Source organism: Astyanax mexicanus, chromosome 19 (genome assembly GCF_023375975.1).
Source record: "Astyanax mexicanus isolate ESR-SI-001 chromosome 19, AstMex3_surface, whole genome shotgun sequence".
Taxonomy (NCBI): Eukaryota; Metazoa; Chordata; class Actinopteri; order Characiformes; family Acestrorhamphidae; genus Astyanax; species Astyanax mexicanus.
The window spans coordinates 37,298,735-37,316,390 of NC_064426.1; the positions used below are offsets into that span (position 1 = coordinate 37,298,735).

The 17,656-nt window shown below is 37.4% G+C and overlaps 1 protein-coding gene across 1 annotated transcript in view; it reads right to left on the minus strand.

Annotated features, from left to right (window-relative positions):
* Positions 1–11,574, minus strand: part of pik3r6b (phosphoinositide-3-kinase, regulatory subunit 6b) — a 34,999-nt gene extending 23,425 nt beyond the window's left edge. Inside the window, exons 1-3 of the mRNA XM_022665102.2 lie at positions 11,243–11,574; positions 1,971–2,060; positions 668–772 (exon numbers count right to left, since the gene is read on the minus strand). Of these exons, the coding sequence (XP_022520823.2) occupies positions 668–772; positions 1,971–2,060; positions 11,243–11,327 (280 nt within the window). The 5' untranslated portion in view covers positions 11,328–11,574. The remainder of the gene's footprint in view (positions 1–667; positions 773–1,970; positions 2,061–11,242) is intronic.
* Positions 11,575–17,656: the final 6,082 nt, after the last annotated feature.

The window sequence follows — 17,656 nt, forward strand, 5'->3', positions numbered from 1 at the left end:
ACAGTGGATCAACAGCAGCAGATGACATGTCTCTCCAAACCATCACTGATTGGTGGAAACTTCACACTAGACCTCAAGCAGTTTGGACTGTGTGTCTCTCCACTCTTCCTCCAGACTCTGCTCCCTTGATTTACAAATGAAATGTAAAATTTACTGATGATCAGTGATGGTTTGGAGAGACATGTCATCTGCTGGTGTTGATCCACTGTGTTTTATCAAGTTATGGAGATGCAAATTTCATTTTCCAGCAGGACTTGGCACACTGCCCACACTGCCAAAAGTACCAGTTAATCTTACTGTATATAAGTAAGTAATGTAAATTCTCTGAGACTTTGATTTTTGGGTTTTCATTGACAGTAATCCATAATCATCAACAAAACAAGAAATAAACACACAAAATATATCACTCTGTGTGTTTTACATCTATATAATATATGAGCTTCACATTTTGAACTGAATTACTGAAATAAAGTAGAGACAGTATCCAGTTATAGGAAGTGCCTGGTTGTATTAATAAAGGAAACAGTCATTTAATACTTCACTTTTGGTGTCTCTATATATAAAACACAATATATGTCTCCTATACTGTTATTATGAGAACCTGAAACTTCTCAGTAAGAATATTTCATTTTTACACTGTTAAAATTAGTAGAGAACACAGCAGTACCTTTATTGCAGGATGATCCGGCTTGAGTGTCAGTGTCCAGTTCTCTGAGGATGGCGTGTAACTGGCGATAGAGGTTAGACTCTACAGCTGAAGACATGGCACCCACTACAACAAAAAGTTACAAATTATGATGTGTATCCCTTTCAGACCTGAATTATGTTCCACTGATGAGAAAAATATATGAATATAAGAAAATACAGGGGTTGGATAATGAAACTGAAACACCTGGTTTTAGACCACAATAATTTATTGTGGTGACGGACAGTTCTGGTGGAAACAGGAGAGTTGAGGTGCACATTGAATTCTGCCGTGATTTGTTCAGTCGTGGTTTTATGTTTTTTGGATACAATCCGGGTTAGCACCCGAACATCCCTTTCAGACAGCTTCCTCTTACAGCGTCCACAGTTAATCCTGTTGGATGTGGTTGGTCCTTCTTGGTGGTATGCTGACATTACCCTGGATACCGTGGCTCTTGATGCATCACAAAGACTTGCTGTCTTGGTCACAGATGCACCAGCAAGACGTGCACCAACAATTTGTCCTCTTTTGAACTCTGGTATGTCACCCATAATGTTGTGTGCATTGCACTATTTTGAGCAGAACTGTGCTCTTACCCTGCTAATTGAACCTTCACACTCTGCTCTTACTGGTGCAATGTGCAATTAATGAAGATTGGCCTCCAGTCTGGACCAATTTAGCCATGAAACCTCCCACACTAAAATGACAGGTGTTTCAGTTTCACTGCATCTGTGACCAAGACAGCAAGTCTTTGTGATGTATCAAGAGCCACAGTATCCAGGGTAATGTCAGCATACCACCAAGAAGGACCAACCACATCCAACAGGATTAACTGTGGACGCTGTAAGAGGAAGCTGTCTGAAAGGGATGTTCGGGTGCTAACCCGGATTGTATCCAAAAAACATAAAACCACGGCTGATCAAATCACGGCAGAATTCAATGTGCACCTCAACTCTCCTGTTTCCACCAGAACTGTCTGTCAGGACAATAAATTATTGTGGTCTAAAACCAGGTTTCATTGTCCAAACCCTGTATATATGGGTATGTAAGGGTCTGAAGGAGATATTTTGCATATTTTGCATTTTCCATAATTGTTTGTGGAGGACAAACACTTTCTTTAATGTTTACTATGTAATTCAATATGACTGCATTAATAGTTTTCATGTCTTTAATATTAATTAATTAATATCTACAATGTAGAAAATAATAAATTGAATTAAGAAACAAAGAAACACACTGAATATAAGAAGGTCCAAATGTCCAAAATTGTACTTTTTTACCCTACCGTCTTTTTCCATCAGGGCTCTGATGCTTAACACAAGCTCCACATGACATGAAGGACATGAGTGAGATGTTGACACCAATGACTTTGCACCTGTAGATACACACACACACACAAACACACTTTTGGTTTTAGAGATCTCACCTCATGTTCATTCTGCAAGTTCTATAGATGTTGCATAAACAGGCGTGAACATCTGCATTAAAGTTAAACTCAACCAACAGTGATAAGAACAGTAAAAGCTCATAATACAGAGGTAGAACATGCATTTCTGTATTTCTTTTACACGTATATAACGTATATACACGTATATTGTTTTAGTGATGAAAAAGAGTAAAAAAGTAAGAAAAGCAGAAATGCCCCCTCGTCTTGACACAGGAAATTCTGCAGAAGACAGTAACAGTCATGTGGTGGAGGAGGAGGAAGGTTATAGACAGGACACATCTTCTCTCTAGCCATATGAAACATGTAACTGCGAATAGCTTATGTAGACCACTGTTTAAATGATGGAATTAACCACTTTAAGCCCTGTCTGTCAGCCTGTTTCAGACTGTCGTCATTAATACCATAGGCAACGTAACTCTACCCTCAACCCACGCAACTCAACAAGATATGATACCCTATACCCTACTCTCACACTCGTTCACTGCACTGTTTATAATCCAATTAGCAACATTTAACCCTAATACGTATAAAGAGCCAACACCTAACAACTAGATTATTGTGGCCATTTATGATCCAATCAGCAACATTTAACCCAAACATGAAGACCCAACACCTAACAGCTAGATTTCTATAGTGGTTTATGACCCAATTAGCAACTTTTAACCCAAATATGATGAAACAAAACCTAAAAGCTAGGTTACTGTGGCCATTTATGACCCAATCAGCAACATTTGACCCTAACATGAAGATCTAACACCTAACAGCTAGATTACTGTAGCCGTTTATGATCCAATCAGCAACATTTAACCCAAATATGAAGATCTAACAACTTACAGCCAGGTTACTGTTGCTGTTTATGATCCAATCAGTAACTTTTAACTCAAATATGAAGACCCAACACCTAACAGCTAGATTACTGTGCACGTTTATGACCCAATTGGCAACATTTAACCCAAATATGAAGATCCAACACCTAACAGCTAGATTACTGTAGTGGTTTATGACCCAATCAGCAACTTCTAACTCAAACAAGATGAAACAAAACCTAAAAGCTTGGTTACTGTGGCTATTTATGATCCAATCAGCAACATTTAACCCAAACATGAAGACCCAACACCTAATAGCTGGGTTTATGATCCAATCAGCAACAGTTAACCCAAACATGAAGACCCAACACCTAATAGCTGGGTTTATGATCCAATCAGCAACATTTAAACCAAACATGAAGACCCAACACCTAATAGCTGGGTTTATGATCCAATCAGCAACATTTAAACCAAACATGAAGACCCAACAACCAAACAGCTATTTATTTATTGTGGCCGATTATGATCCAATCAGCAACATTTAACCCAAACATCCACTACGCCACAAGCATGGGTCATTAGGTTGGCACCTCCCTTGGTCAGTGTTTTGCTGAATTAGGCCCACAACACTTCTGAAAGTCTGACAAGCCAAACTCACTCCCCTCCCAGCTCACTACATAGGATATTACAAGATTTTGTCCTTGAAGCCACCAAATCTATAGATCATAGCAGACGTTCGTAGACCAAATTGATCAACATTAAAGGTCTCCTTCTGCTAAAATCCACTTTTTCTTGTTCTTTATGAAATACAGTAGGTCTCTCTGAGTTGGATATGATGCTGCACATGAAACTGTTTCTCAGCCTCCACTGTCTGCAGTAGCTAGTAAAAGAATATCCAGAGAAATGAATGGGAATATTTTTCACACCTTTGTGTACTATAACTAACAGCTAGATAAAAACACTCTTTTACTGTACACTTTCCACCACAACCCAGATCTCAGTTTGTCTTTCTCTGAGATCTCAATTCAGGTGTCAGTTTAGTCACTACTGAACTTGGAACACACTTTGATAAATTCGCTTCCTCATGTGAAGAGAAATGAATTTTTTACCAGAGGAGAATTAATTGTTTATTTCCGCATCCTTCCCCACTCCAGGAAACACATTTTTCATCAACTATAATAGATTGAGTATCAAAATTGTATATTAATTACTATTAAAAGAGCTGTCATACATAATTATCATTGTTTCTATCTAGTATTACTAATAATACTGGATGCATTTCAGTGTTTTGAGTCCTTTTTAATTAAGGAATGTCAGCATGTTTAGAACCTAGGGTTCTAAACATGATCAAGCTCTATGTATCTCTTGATCCTAGTCTACAAACTAGCTTTGGATATTTGAAGTAACATTGAAGCACTGTTGTAAGTCGCTCTGGATAAGGGCGTCTGCTAAATACCGTAAATGTAAATGTAAATGTAGGTTGTTAAAACTAAGAGCAAGAGAGACAGATAGACAGACAGACAGATGGCACAAGTGAAAGAGAAAGCGCGAGCAAGAGAGAGATAGACAGACGAAGCGAGGGAAAGAGAGGAAGCAAGAGAAAGAGACAGATAGACAGAAAGACTGCGCGAGCGAAAGAGAGAGAGAGAGAGAGAGAGAGAGAGACAGACAGACGCCGCGAATGAAACAGAGAAAGTAAGGGAGAGAAAGAGACAGACAGATGCCACAAGCAAAAGAGAGAGGCAGACAGACGACAGCGCAAGAGAGAGAGAGACACACCTTATGAGCGCCTAACCCTGCGTTCACACTGGATGGTGCCAGGCGACCAGCAGCAGTGTGTGGACAGTTAGAATGATCTGTGTTTCTCTCTGACTGTGTGCTCCAATGTCCAGTCAGTGCTAAACTTAAGTTAATAGATAGATAGATAGATAGATAGATAGATAGATAGATAGATAGATAGATAGATAGATAGATAGATAGATAGATAGATAGATAGAATTAGGAAATTGAAGTGAAACGCTACACAGAGCTGCTGGAAGGCTGTCGCTCTCGTCAGCGCCGGAAACAATAGCGAGTTGCTAATAGCAACAGTGCTACAGCTACACTCTCCGGGTTAGATTAATTGGTTCCACAAGTCTCCTATAGACTGCCTGTACCAGAGACTGTAAAAAAGGTGGATGCCGTGTCGCCGTTCCCATTCAATCGATGAAAATTGCCGATCCTAAAACCCGAGTCTGCGCAGTAGAGACCAGAGGAGGGAGAAAGACTGTGGGGAGACAGCCTACTCATTTGAATAACCCCGCCCCTGAGGGCTGCCTCCACAGAGCTCACACAGTCTATGGTCTCGCCCATACAGTCATTGGTCCCACCCCGGCTAGGTGTAACCCAGCCCTTTTACAATAACCACACCTTTTTGAATATAGAGCTGAATAACGTTTTAAAAAACAAATTCTGTGGGGATATAAAAATGTAACAATATAAGCAGAGGTTACACTAGCTGCTGCATTTAAATAAAGGTGGTAGAATTACAGTATATTGGATAAAAACGTGATTGATAGTTATCTGTTTTGCTATTGAAACACATGGGGATGGGTGGAGTTACACAGCTTTCTGAAACCGAACAGCAGGGGGCGCCCGACCTGTGGTGGCTTCACTTTTGAGAGACGATGCTCTGTCCAGCTATACACAGTCTATGGCCTGTACCATGTATTCTGCTTGTGTTTGCGCGAACTGAACCGTGACCCCTGAACCGTGGCGGTTTGTAAAGAATACACGTACCGTTACACCTCTGTTTCTATCCTTGCTACAGACTATAGTCCTGTATCTGTTTCTCTGTATACTTTATTATCACCATCCTTTCACCCTGTTCTTCAATACTCAGTACCCCACAGGAAAGAAAACCACCACAGAGCAGCTATTATTAGCATTTGTGTGGTGGGTCATTTATTCTCAGCACTGCTACTTCAAGCACTGTAGCACAAGTAGTTTATGAAGAACAACCAAAGCTTAGCTGACGAAAGCTGTGATACAATGGCTGTAAAGTGTTAAAAAGTGAAGTGAAATACATCATCTAAACCCGTTGTTCCACTTGCAGTGAGTAAGTGAGTCAATTCTTTATTTCTCTCTTCTCTAATTTGAAATGGAGAACAGCACATTTCTCTACTGTATACTAAAGTATCTCCATTCATTACTCTGTAGGTAGAAGTATACAGTAGATACCAGGGTTTAAAGTACATCTGTAGAAGTTGAAGTATCAGTTCTTCAGCTATTTACTCTTTAAAAAGTAAAAGTATAAAAGTACTAGTTTTAAAACTACTTAAAGTATAAAAGTAAAAGTGATGTAAAAAGGGGAACAAATAAAGCAATTAAGAACAAAAGCTTAGGCCACGCCCACAGAGTCCTATAGTGCACTACCCCCTCTACCCCAAAACACATTTTACTAAAAGCCATAATTGACTAAAATGTTAAAATATTAAAGTGTTAATATTGATACATTTTGAATGCACTAGTCTCCCTGGTGTTTCAGCTGCATATATGCTGATTGTAAATGAATGTATTTTAGTAGAATGTAAATATATTAAAGAAGTTTAGTTGGACTGGAGTTTGTCTGGAGTTCTCTTGAGTCTCTGCACGGATCATCTTCATACTAGACTACATACGTCTGCTATGTTCTTGCGTGTGTGTGTGTGTGGGGAGGGCGGGGCATGTGCTGGTGTGATGAATCACAGTATAAACCAATAGGATGTCAGAATGGTATAGGTTTATACTTCTCTACATCCAATCACAATCAGATTCACTCTATCTGGATGGAGAGATTTATCTGGATAGGGGTTTTATTATTGAACGATGAGAAGCCAGAATGAAAACGAGCTGAAATGAAATAGGAATATTTTTAGGCTATTTTTAAAATGTAGTAGTGCACAAAAAGTGCACAAGAAGCTTATTAAAAAATAAGTTTACATCCCATAACGCTAGCTTTAGCTCAGAGTGCCGCCATCATTGTACTGATACTGACAAACATATATATACATAGACTCTGCATAGCGGAGGCAGGCTATATATATATGTCAATGTCATTATCAGTACAGTGATGGCGGCGCTCAGAGCTGAAGCTAGTGTTATGGGATGTAAACAGTGTTTTTTTAATAAGCTACTTGTGCACTTTTTAAGTCATTAATGCTTCGTTTTAAATGTCAGGGCTCTCCAGATTCTAGCAAGGAGGTGTGGAGCTACTTTGAGCTGAATAAAGGTGGAAAAAGCGATTTATCAGGGTAAATTATGCCCCGTGTCACACAGTGTGAAGGGTGTTTGGAAAAACTGTTAAAATTTCTGGATCTCAGAACGCTGTGGGAGCTTGGAGGTGTGCTATTCATCAAAGGTAAGCACTTTTTTATCATGTTTTACTACAACAAATGTCAATTTTACACCGGAGTTCTCCTTTAAGGCAACAATGTTTGTGGTAAATTAACACTGTGGATGTTATTCAAAGTTGTCCATTCTTTCAGTAGCAAATTTTTGAGGTATGGTGAGGAAACCTAGACTGTGATATTTGTGATAACAGCACGGCCTTCTCACACTAAACCTGTATCACTCCGCCGACGCGTTGCCGAGTGACGGCGTATATACACAGGACAGCTTAGAATCATCAACGGCATCAGCGGCAGCGTTAGCTTAGCACAGGTTAGCGCTCAACCACGGCACGCTCGCCCGCAGCGCCGGCTGTTTTTTGTGGAAAAAAGGGAGAGAAAATCACCTCGGCTGGTGCCGTCTGACAGCCAGAACGCTAACCAGCCAGGCTAGGCTAAGTTAATGCTGAGCTAAAGCAAGCTACGCTAACCTAACCACAGTCCAGTCGGCTAGCTAAAACCAACACCACCCAGCAAAACAAACAGAAATGATCAAAAATGGGCGACTCCACGGAGCAGGAGAGGAGAGTATTAGCGTTATTTCATGGTCCTAACGTTATGTACCTAACGTAATGAACCATACACCGTTTTGTAGTTAAGTTTCAGTTCTGTTACAGTTGTGGTGGAACTACTTTTTGGCGGAAGGCACAGTCCACATTAAAGCATAATCATTCTTAATTTCTTAAAGTTCTTTGATTTATTTTCTTTATTCATTTTGTAAAAAAAGAATCTGTTGTATAAAAGCAATAGAACACTTGAGGTCGTGTGTTATCACGAATAATAACAAGTGATGTTATTCATGATAACACACTCCCTCTCGTGTTCTAGTGCTTAAACAAGTACCGTTCTCTGGGAAACTGCAAAATTCAGACTATCATGGTACCATGCTGGAGTTGTCTAGCTGCTTTTCTTTAAATCAGCGGCCATGGACCTGATTAGAACCTGAGTTCAGTGATTTGGATGGGTGAACGAATACTTTTGCCAATTTATTTCCATGTTTATGTAAGCAATGTAATGTAATAGTGTTACATCAGGTCAAGATTTATATAATGAAAGCATCATAGGATCACAGTGCTGCACAAACAAGGACAAATACTTAAACAGGATCGATTGGCTTCAAAACCACAGCAAACCACGACTCCACAAACAGTGGTTTTACTGATATGTGACAGGTAACCATACTGTAACCTTACTGTTGTACTGTTTACTCTAACCTAACCCTTTTACTGTGTGTTCAGGTCTAATTTGCCTGTTTTTATAAATTTTCTCCATTGATTTGTTCACACTGGGAGACTAAACTCACAATTAATATTTAATATTTTACAATATACAAAACAATATAGTTGTTTCATTGTTGTTTACTGTGTTTAACTGCAAAATCTTCATTTCACACCCACTAAAAGACTCTACTTTTATACTTTTTTATGTATTGTATTTGTTATCTACCTATCTATCTATCTATCTATCTATCTATCTATCTATCTATCTATCTATCTATCTATCTATCTGTCTGTCTGTCTGTCTGTCTGTCTGTCTGTCTGTCATTACTTCTATTGCTATTTGACTCTCATATATATCTATCTGTCTGTCTGTCTGTCTGTTTGTCTGTCTATCTATATGTCTGTCTGTCTGTCTGTCTTTACTTCTCATAGCATATCTATCTATTTATCTATCTATCTGTCTGTCTATCTATCTGTATGTCTGTCTGTCTATCTTTACATCTCATAACATATCTATCTATCTATCTATCTATCTATCTATCTATCTATCTATCTATCTATCTATCTATCTGTCTGTCTGTCTGTCTGTCTGTCTGTCTGTCTGTCTGTCTGTCTGTCTGTCTGTCTGTCTGTCTGTCTGTCGTTATATCTATTGCTCTTTGACTCTCATATCTATCTATCAACTAAACTCCAAAAAAACTCGACTCAACTGATCCGGACCATAGAAACCATAAAAACTTACAGGTGTGAAAACGCTCTTTTATATTCAGCTAATTAAGTTCTAATTCAGAAAACCAGACGATGCACCAGCAACTAATTAATAAAGTCTGAGCAACCACCTGAGACACCATAGCGCCTGCCGAGCAACCATTATGCATTAACTCCATAGCAACCACCACTGCCTGGTTCTGAGGCTGTTGTTCTTTAATCAAACCTGATTATGATTAAAATTCTTTATTTACTAAAATTTCTTACAGCACATTGTATCTACCAAAAAAAATAATAATTGCAAAACAACAAAGTGGTCAGCAATAAATTGCATAATATGTTTAATCTTTGCATTTGTTCAAGGCAAATTGTATAAAATATATGTTTTATTTAATGCTAATGCTAAGTACTTAATGCTAAGATGCTTTTGGAAAACTGGGTCCAGTATGTATTACTGTATTACTCTATGTATTATTATTGATTTTTAATCAGCTACCATATAAATATAAATATATAACATGTAAAAGCATATAAAATGTTTAAATAAAATGTAACTAAATAAAATGAAAAAGAAGGAACATCTACCTTAACACATTTTATATTTCTACCTTGTTAAGAACCTTGTTCTTAAAAAATGAAAAGTCATTATTGAAAAAAAAAGAAACGTCATTATTGATGAACAATTTTACATTATTTTAAAAATGCAAATTGTCCATTTTACAAATTGAAAATTGTTGCAAGAAAGCAAATATTAAAAAAAGTTTTTGCTACACTCTTTAAATAGCAGTATCAGTAAGGGTTTTAATATTAAGAACCATTTTCTGCTTTACGTAAAACTTTTTTTCAATTAGGAGAATATAAAAATATACAGTTTTTTATACACTATCTGGTGAAAATCAGTTCATTTTTTTATGTTTGAATTATTTTTAACTGTTTTAAATCTCAAAGTTAGAGTCAATATTAGGGTTAGTTAGAATTAGGTTTAAAACTTTAAATTCACTTAATTGTAAGGTATTAGCAGGTATGAGTCAATTTAAGTATTAGGTCAGGCAGACCAATGACAAAAATCCTGGCCTAACACAGACAAGAGCAACATCTACAGCATTTTCACGATGGACCATTAAAATAAAGTTTTACTGACTCATAAACATTTAAAAAATTAGTTTAAAAAAACCTTAACAGTCCAGGATTTTTCGATTTTGTCAATTGTATGCCTGACATTACACCACTAAATCTTCTTGAGGATTTCTATTCAAGCTCTGGAAAAGCTTTCATGTGTGAAAAGGAATATTACTGAAAATCATAGTTGCAATTGTAATAGAAAATATATAAAAAATATATATATTGTTTTTTATATATTTTATAATAATCTGCTTACTTAAAAAATAATGAATAGAATCATAAAATTGGCTCTTTCCTGAATTTAATTTTAAAATCAATACAAATCCTGAATATAAATCAAACAGTTCATGTCCTCCAAATGTTTAGTTTAATTATGTTTGTCTAGTTTTTATGTCTATTTTCAAACAGGCAGAATTTGGATTGATTCCTGATTGATTACTGATTCTGTAGTAGATTTCAAAGGCTTCAATTGTTTTTTTTAGAATGAAAATAAGTTGATTTCTCTGCAGAATATTTTTTTTTTATTTTTTTATCACCTACACCTATAGCTCTTATACAGGACAAGGCATTTTTTAAGAGGTTAAGACATTAAAACATTTTAAAATTATATATATATTTTTTTTTTTTCTATAATTTTTAAGACTTTTTTGAAGAATCTGTAGACACTCTGTATATTATCTGTTACATTCAGCTATTAACTGATATTTAGCGAAAGAAGACAAGAGAAACCTCTACAATGCATCCACAACAGACCATTAAAATACATTTTACTGACTCATAATCATTAAAATAATCAGTTTCAAGATTGTTTACCAACATGATGCACAAAACAGACAGGTGCCACTTACCTTTACTGAAGCAGCAATGTTTAATTCCAGTCCAGCAGCTTCTAAATACCTTCAAAATCCAGCTGCCAGTAAAGCAGCGTCGCATCGAGGTCACTGTCAGTAAGCCGCCTCTTCCTCATTCAGACACTCAGAGTCTGTGCAGAGCTAGAGTGTGTGTTTCTAGAGGCGTCGGGGGAACACACCAGTTTATCTGCTGTCAATCAAAGTCTGCAAGCGACCACACACAGGCTCTCACACGCACACACACTCTCACACACACACACACACACACACACACACACACACACACACACACACACACACACACACACACACACACACAAACACACACACACACATACATATAAACACGTCCACCCTCCATTTCCTATTCTCTTTTTTTACAGAGTGCAACAATGGGTTTCCTGTCGTCTAAATGTGTGGGCGTATGATGCACACAGGCCTGACATATTTATAGGCTGCAAATTAACCCTACATAAAAGCTATCATCAGATAACAAATTACAGACGAATGACGAATGTAGAGCTGCAATGATTTCTAATGATTTGCAAATTGCAAAACTTACAGGTATTTCTACATAAAATATATACAGGGGTTTGACAATAAAACTGAAACACCTGTAATTTTAGTGCGGGAGGTTTTTACGGCTAAATTGTAGCATCCTCATGGCCAATCTTCATTAATTGCACATTATTGCACCAGTAAGAGCAGAGTGTGAAGGTTCAATTAGCAGGGTAAGAGCACAGTTTTCCTCTAAATATTGCAATGCACACAACATTATGGACGACATAGCAAAGTTCAAAAGAGGACAAATTGTTGGTGCACGTCTTGCTGGAGCATCTGTGACCAAGACAGCAAGTCTTTGTGATGCATCAAGAGCCACGGTATCCAGGGTAATGTCAGCCAATACCACCAAGAAGGACCAACCACATCCAAAAGGATTAACTGTGGACGCTATAAGAGGAAGCTGTCTGAAAGGGATGTTCGGGTGCTAACCCGGATTGTATCCAAAAAACATAAAACCACGGCTGATCAAATCACGGCAGAATTCAATGTGCACCTCAACTCTCCTGTTTCCACTAGAACTGTCCGTCACCACAATAAATTATTGTGGTCTAAAACCAGGTGTTTCAGTTTCTTTGTCCAACCCCTGTAGATCTTTGAGTGAGCGAGTGGATCAGATGCAGCAGTGCTGCTGGAGTTTTTAAACACTGACTGTGTTTAATCACTCTGTATTAGACTCTATTATTTTCTATAAGAGAAGTCCATCAAAGAGAAACAGATAATACAAAAACTTTGTCCATACATCTCAAACAATTGTCTCAATAATGTTGTACAAAATAAAATAACAATGGTAGAACAATATAATAGCCTAATTTCTGACTTGAACCTGTACCTCTGTAGTTAATCTGTAACAATGTGTACTTCATCAGTAGTTACACTGTAGTTACATGGATTGTTACCATGCAACTACATAGTACTTAGGGACACTTATTATAAAGTGGGACCTTTTTATTTAACGCTTTTGAACACACTGGTAACTTCACTGCAACTTTCACTGTAACTTCTGTCAACGTTTAGAATGTTACTTTTAACATTTCTGTAATGTTATTATTCTATAGGTCGAAACGTTGGGTGAGAAACATTCTAATTTTGGGTTGGCACAGTGGCTTAGTGGTTAGCCTCCCAGCATTAGCGTCTTGGGTTCAAGTCCCTGCCTGGGTGGAGTTCCATGTTCCATGTTCCAGTTGTATGGCTGGTTCAAATCCTGGTCATGCAGCTTGCAATCAGCTGCCGGAGTCCTGAAAGAGCACAATTGGCCTTTCTCTCTCTGGGTACAGTAGATGGTGCTCTTTCTTTCACCTTATTACTCCTAGGGTGATGTTGATCAGCACAAGGCATCTGTGAGCTGATGTATAGGAACTGAGCTTCTGTCAATGTATAGAGCGTTACGTTTAAAATTTCTGTAATGTTATTTTTCCTCTAGGTCGAAACGTTGGGTGAGAAACATTCTAATTTTGGGGCGGCACGGTGGCTTAGTGGTTAATACGTTCGCCTCCCAGCACTGGGATCTTGGGTTCAAGTCCCTATCTGGGTGGAGTTTCCATGTTCCATGGTCTTCCTGTGTCTGTGTGGATTTCCTTTGGGGACTCCAGTTTCCTCCCACAGTTCAAAAGCATAAAAAGGTAATCAGGTAAAATTGGATATTATAAATTCTAAATTGTATATGTATCTATAGGTATGTGTATTGTATAAGATGTGTGTGTGTATAAAATGTACAGCATAGGTAAATGCTGTAGTGCCCCATGCAGTCCTCCAGGTGGACGGTTGTTTCTGGTTGAGAGTACGCTGTGTGCTATTGGCTGCCATTTCTCATCGGTGTGTGGATGAGAGCTAAATATGAATGGTTGTGTGTAAAACCTGTAAATTGTAAAGCGTCCTTGGGTTTCTAGAGTGGTGCTATATATGTATAACTTCATTCATTTATTCATTTATAATAACGTTTTGATGCAAACCATTATTATGTCTCACATTTTCAGAACATTCCCTGAACTTAATTTCTGTAACTAGAACCTTTTCAAAACATTGCTTAACCTTCTTATAACATTCTCTGTTAGCTGGGTTTGTAATTAAATTAAAAATAAGTCACTCTTTGCACAGAATCAATCGGGTTTTAGTTTGATATTGAGCTTAAAATTAAGTAATCTACTAGATTTACTGTGAGTTTCTCATACAGTACAAGGTATTTTTTCTACATTGTGAATGAATACTGAAGTTGTCCATATTATGAAGTAACACATAAGGAATCAGGTAGTAACTTAAAAGTGTTAAACAAACCAAACAACTCTGTGAAACCCCTCCTCACATTGCTGGTTCGAATCCTGGTCAGGCAGCTTGCAATCAGCTGCCGGAGCTCTGAAAGAGCACAGTTGGCCTTGCTCTCTCTTGGTGGGTACAGTAGATGGTGCTCTTTCTTTCACCTCATCACTCCTAAGGTGATGTGGGTCAGCAAAAGGATGCGTCTGTGAGCTGATGTATCAGAACCGAGTCGCTGCGCTTTCCTCCAATGCCACTCGTCAATGCTGCATGAGCAGTTTAATCACGTTTCATATTTTTTCTTTTTTTGATGGTCTTGCGCTGACTGCACTTGAGGATACTTGAAAAAAAGTTCTTAAAAATGGCTTTCAGATTGACTGACCTTCATTTCTTAAAGCCATTTTTTCTTTACTTAGTTGACTAGTTCTTGCCTTAATCTGGATTAGAACATTACTCAAATAGAGCTCTTCACTGTGTACCTGTAACTCTACCTCTTCACTACTTTACAACTGATGCTCTTAAACACATTAAGAGGTAATAAATTCAAGTCATTAACTCTTAACTCTTCTACTCTTGTATTCTGTTAAGTGTGAGATTCTGTGTTCTATAAACAAAAAAACAACTGTGCAACATGATCTCACTTGGAAACATCAATTAAGATTAATTGTTATAGTCCAAAAATGCCACACTTGCCTTTTTTTTCACAAACACATACACACACTTATGTGTTGATTAAAGGTGTTGGTAAAGGTTAAGATGTAGATTAAGGTGTGGGTGAAGGTTTTATTAAGTTTAGGTGTAGGGTGAAGTTTGGTTTAGGTGTAGATTAAGATGTAGGTAAAGGTTAGGTTAAGACTAGGTTTAGGTGTAGATTAAGGTGTGGGTAAATGTTAGGTGTAGATTAAGGTGTAGATAAAGGTTAGTTTCAGACTAAGTGGTAGGTTAAGGTTAGGTGTAGGTTAAGATTAGGTTCAGGTGTAGATTAAGGTGTAGTTAAAAGTTAGGTTAAGATTAAGTGGTAAATTAAGATTAGGTTTAGGTGTAGATTAATCTGTAGGTAAAAGTTAGGTGTAGATTAAGATGTATGTATAAATTATGTGTAGATTAAACTGTAGATAAAGGTTAGGTTAAGGTTAGGTTTAGGTGTAAATTAAGGTGTTAGTAAATGTTAGGTGTAGGTTAAGATTAGGTTTAGGTGTAGATTAAGTGGTAGGCTAAGGTTAGGTGTAGGTTAAGATTAGGTTTAGGTGTAAATTAAGGTGTAGGTAAAGGTTAGGTGTAGATTAAGGTGTAGGTAAAGGTTAGGTTCAGATTGAGTGGTAGGTTAAGGTTAGGTGTAGGTTAAGATTAGGTGTAGCTGTAAATTAAGGTGTAGGTAAAGGTTAGGTGTAGATTAAGATTAGGTTTAGGTGTAGATTAAGTGGTAGGCTAAGGTTAGGTGTAGGTTAAGATTAGGTTTAGCTGTAAATTAAGGTGTAGGTAAAGGCTAGGTGTAGATTAAGATTAGGTTTAGGTGTAGATTAAGTGGTAGGCTAAGGTTAGGTGTAGATTAAGTGGTAGGCTAAGGTTAGGTGTAGGTTAAAATGAGGTTTAGATGTAGATTAAGGTGTAGGTTAAGATGAGGTTTAGATGTAGATTAAGGTGTAGGTTAAGATTAGGTTTAGGTGTAGATTAAGTTGTAGGTAAAGGTTAGGTGTAGATTAAGCTGTAGGTAAAGGTTAGGTTCAGATTAAGTGGTATGCTAAGGTTAGGTGTAGGTTAAGATTAGGTTTAGGTATTCATTAAGGTAAGGGTAAAGGTTAAGTGTAGATTAAAATTAGGTTTAAGTGTAGATTAAGGTGTAGGTAAAGGTTAGGTTCAGATTAAGTCGTAGGTTAAGGTTAGGTATAGGTTACGGTTAGGTTTAGGTGTATAATAAGGTGTAGGTAAAGGTTAGGTTAAGATTAGGTTTAGGTGTAAATTAAGGTGTTAGTAAAGGTTAGGTGTAGGTTAAGATTAGGTTTAGGTGTAGATTAAGTGGTAGGCTAAGGTTAGGTGTAGGTTAAGATTAGGTTTAGGTGTAAATTAAGGTGTAGGTAAAGGTTAGGTGTAGATTAAGGTGTAGGTAAAGGTTTGGTTCAGATTGAGTGGTAGGATAAGGTTAGGTGTAGGTTAAGATTAGGTGTAGCTGTAAATTAAGGTGTAGGTAAAGATTAGGTGTAGATTAAGATTAGGTTTAGGTGTAGATTAAGTGGTAGGCTAAGGTTAGGTGTAGGTTAAGATTGGGTTTAGCTGTAAATTAAGGTGTTAGTAAAGGCTAGGTGTAGATTAAGATTAGGTTTAGGTATAGATTAAGTGGTAGGCTAAGGTTAGGTGTAGGTTAAAATGAGGTTTAGATGTAGATTAAGGTGTAGGCTAAGGTTAGGTGTAGATTAAGTGGTAGGCTAAGGTTAGGTGTAGGTTAAAATGAGGTTTATATGTAGATTAAGGTGTAGGTTAAGATGAGGTTTAGATGTAGATTAAGGTGTAGGTTAAGATTAGGTTTAGATGTAGATTAAGTTGTAGGTAAAGGTTAGGTGTAGATTAAGCTGTAGGTAAAGGTTAGGTTCAGATTAAGTGGTATGCTAAGGTTAGGTGTAGGTTAAGATTAGGTTTAGGTGTTCATTAAGGTGAAGGTAAAGGTTAAGTGTAGATTAAAATTAGGTTTAAGTGTAGATTAAGGTGTAGGTAAAGGTTAGGTTCAGATTAAGTCGTAGGTTAAGGTTAGGTATAGGTTACGGTTAGGTTTAGGTGTATAATAAGGTGTAGGTAAAGGTTAGGTATAGATTAAGGTGTAGGTAAAGGTTAGGTTAAGATTAGGTTTAGGTGTAAATTAAGGTGTTAGTAAAGGTTAGGTGTAGGTTATGATTAGGTTTAGGTGTAGATTAAGTGGTAGGCTAAGGTTAGGTGTAGGTTAAAATTAGGTTTAGGTGTAGATTAAGGTGTAGATAAAGGTTAGTTTCAGATTAAGTGGTAGGTTACGGTTAGGTGTAGGTTAAGATTAGGTTTAGGTGTAGATTAAGTGGTAGGCTAAGGTTAGGTGTAGGTTAAGATTAGGTTTAGGTGTAGATTAAGTGGTAGGCTAAGGGTAGGTGTAGGTTAAGATTAGGTTTAGGTGTAGATTAGATTATGGAGATTGTAGGCTATATGTTAGATGTGTTGGTGTATAAAGTATATGCTTGTGAAACTGTTATACGCTGTAAAGTGTGCTCTCAGGCTCCTCTGCAGTTTCGCATGGCTGGTTCTGCACTTCCCTTTTCTAAATTTAACTTCAGAGCTATCTTCTCTTCAGTGACCAGCTTCCTCTACAAAGATCTACAGTCTATGCAAAAAAAAAAAGAAAGCAGATTAAAAAAATCAAGAAATTAGAAGAATATTTTCAGACTGTAAAAAATATCAGTGTTAAAAAATGGATCTTTTTAACCCTTTTCACAACTCTAGTGCTCATAGTGGTCAAACTAGTTCCCACGCTCAAAAGCTCAGAGCTTGTGGTGTGGGGTTGTGGGGTTGTGCACCTTGGTTGACAGAAACCTCGTTCTCAGAGTGTCTCTCAAGTAGGCCCACAACATATATCATGCA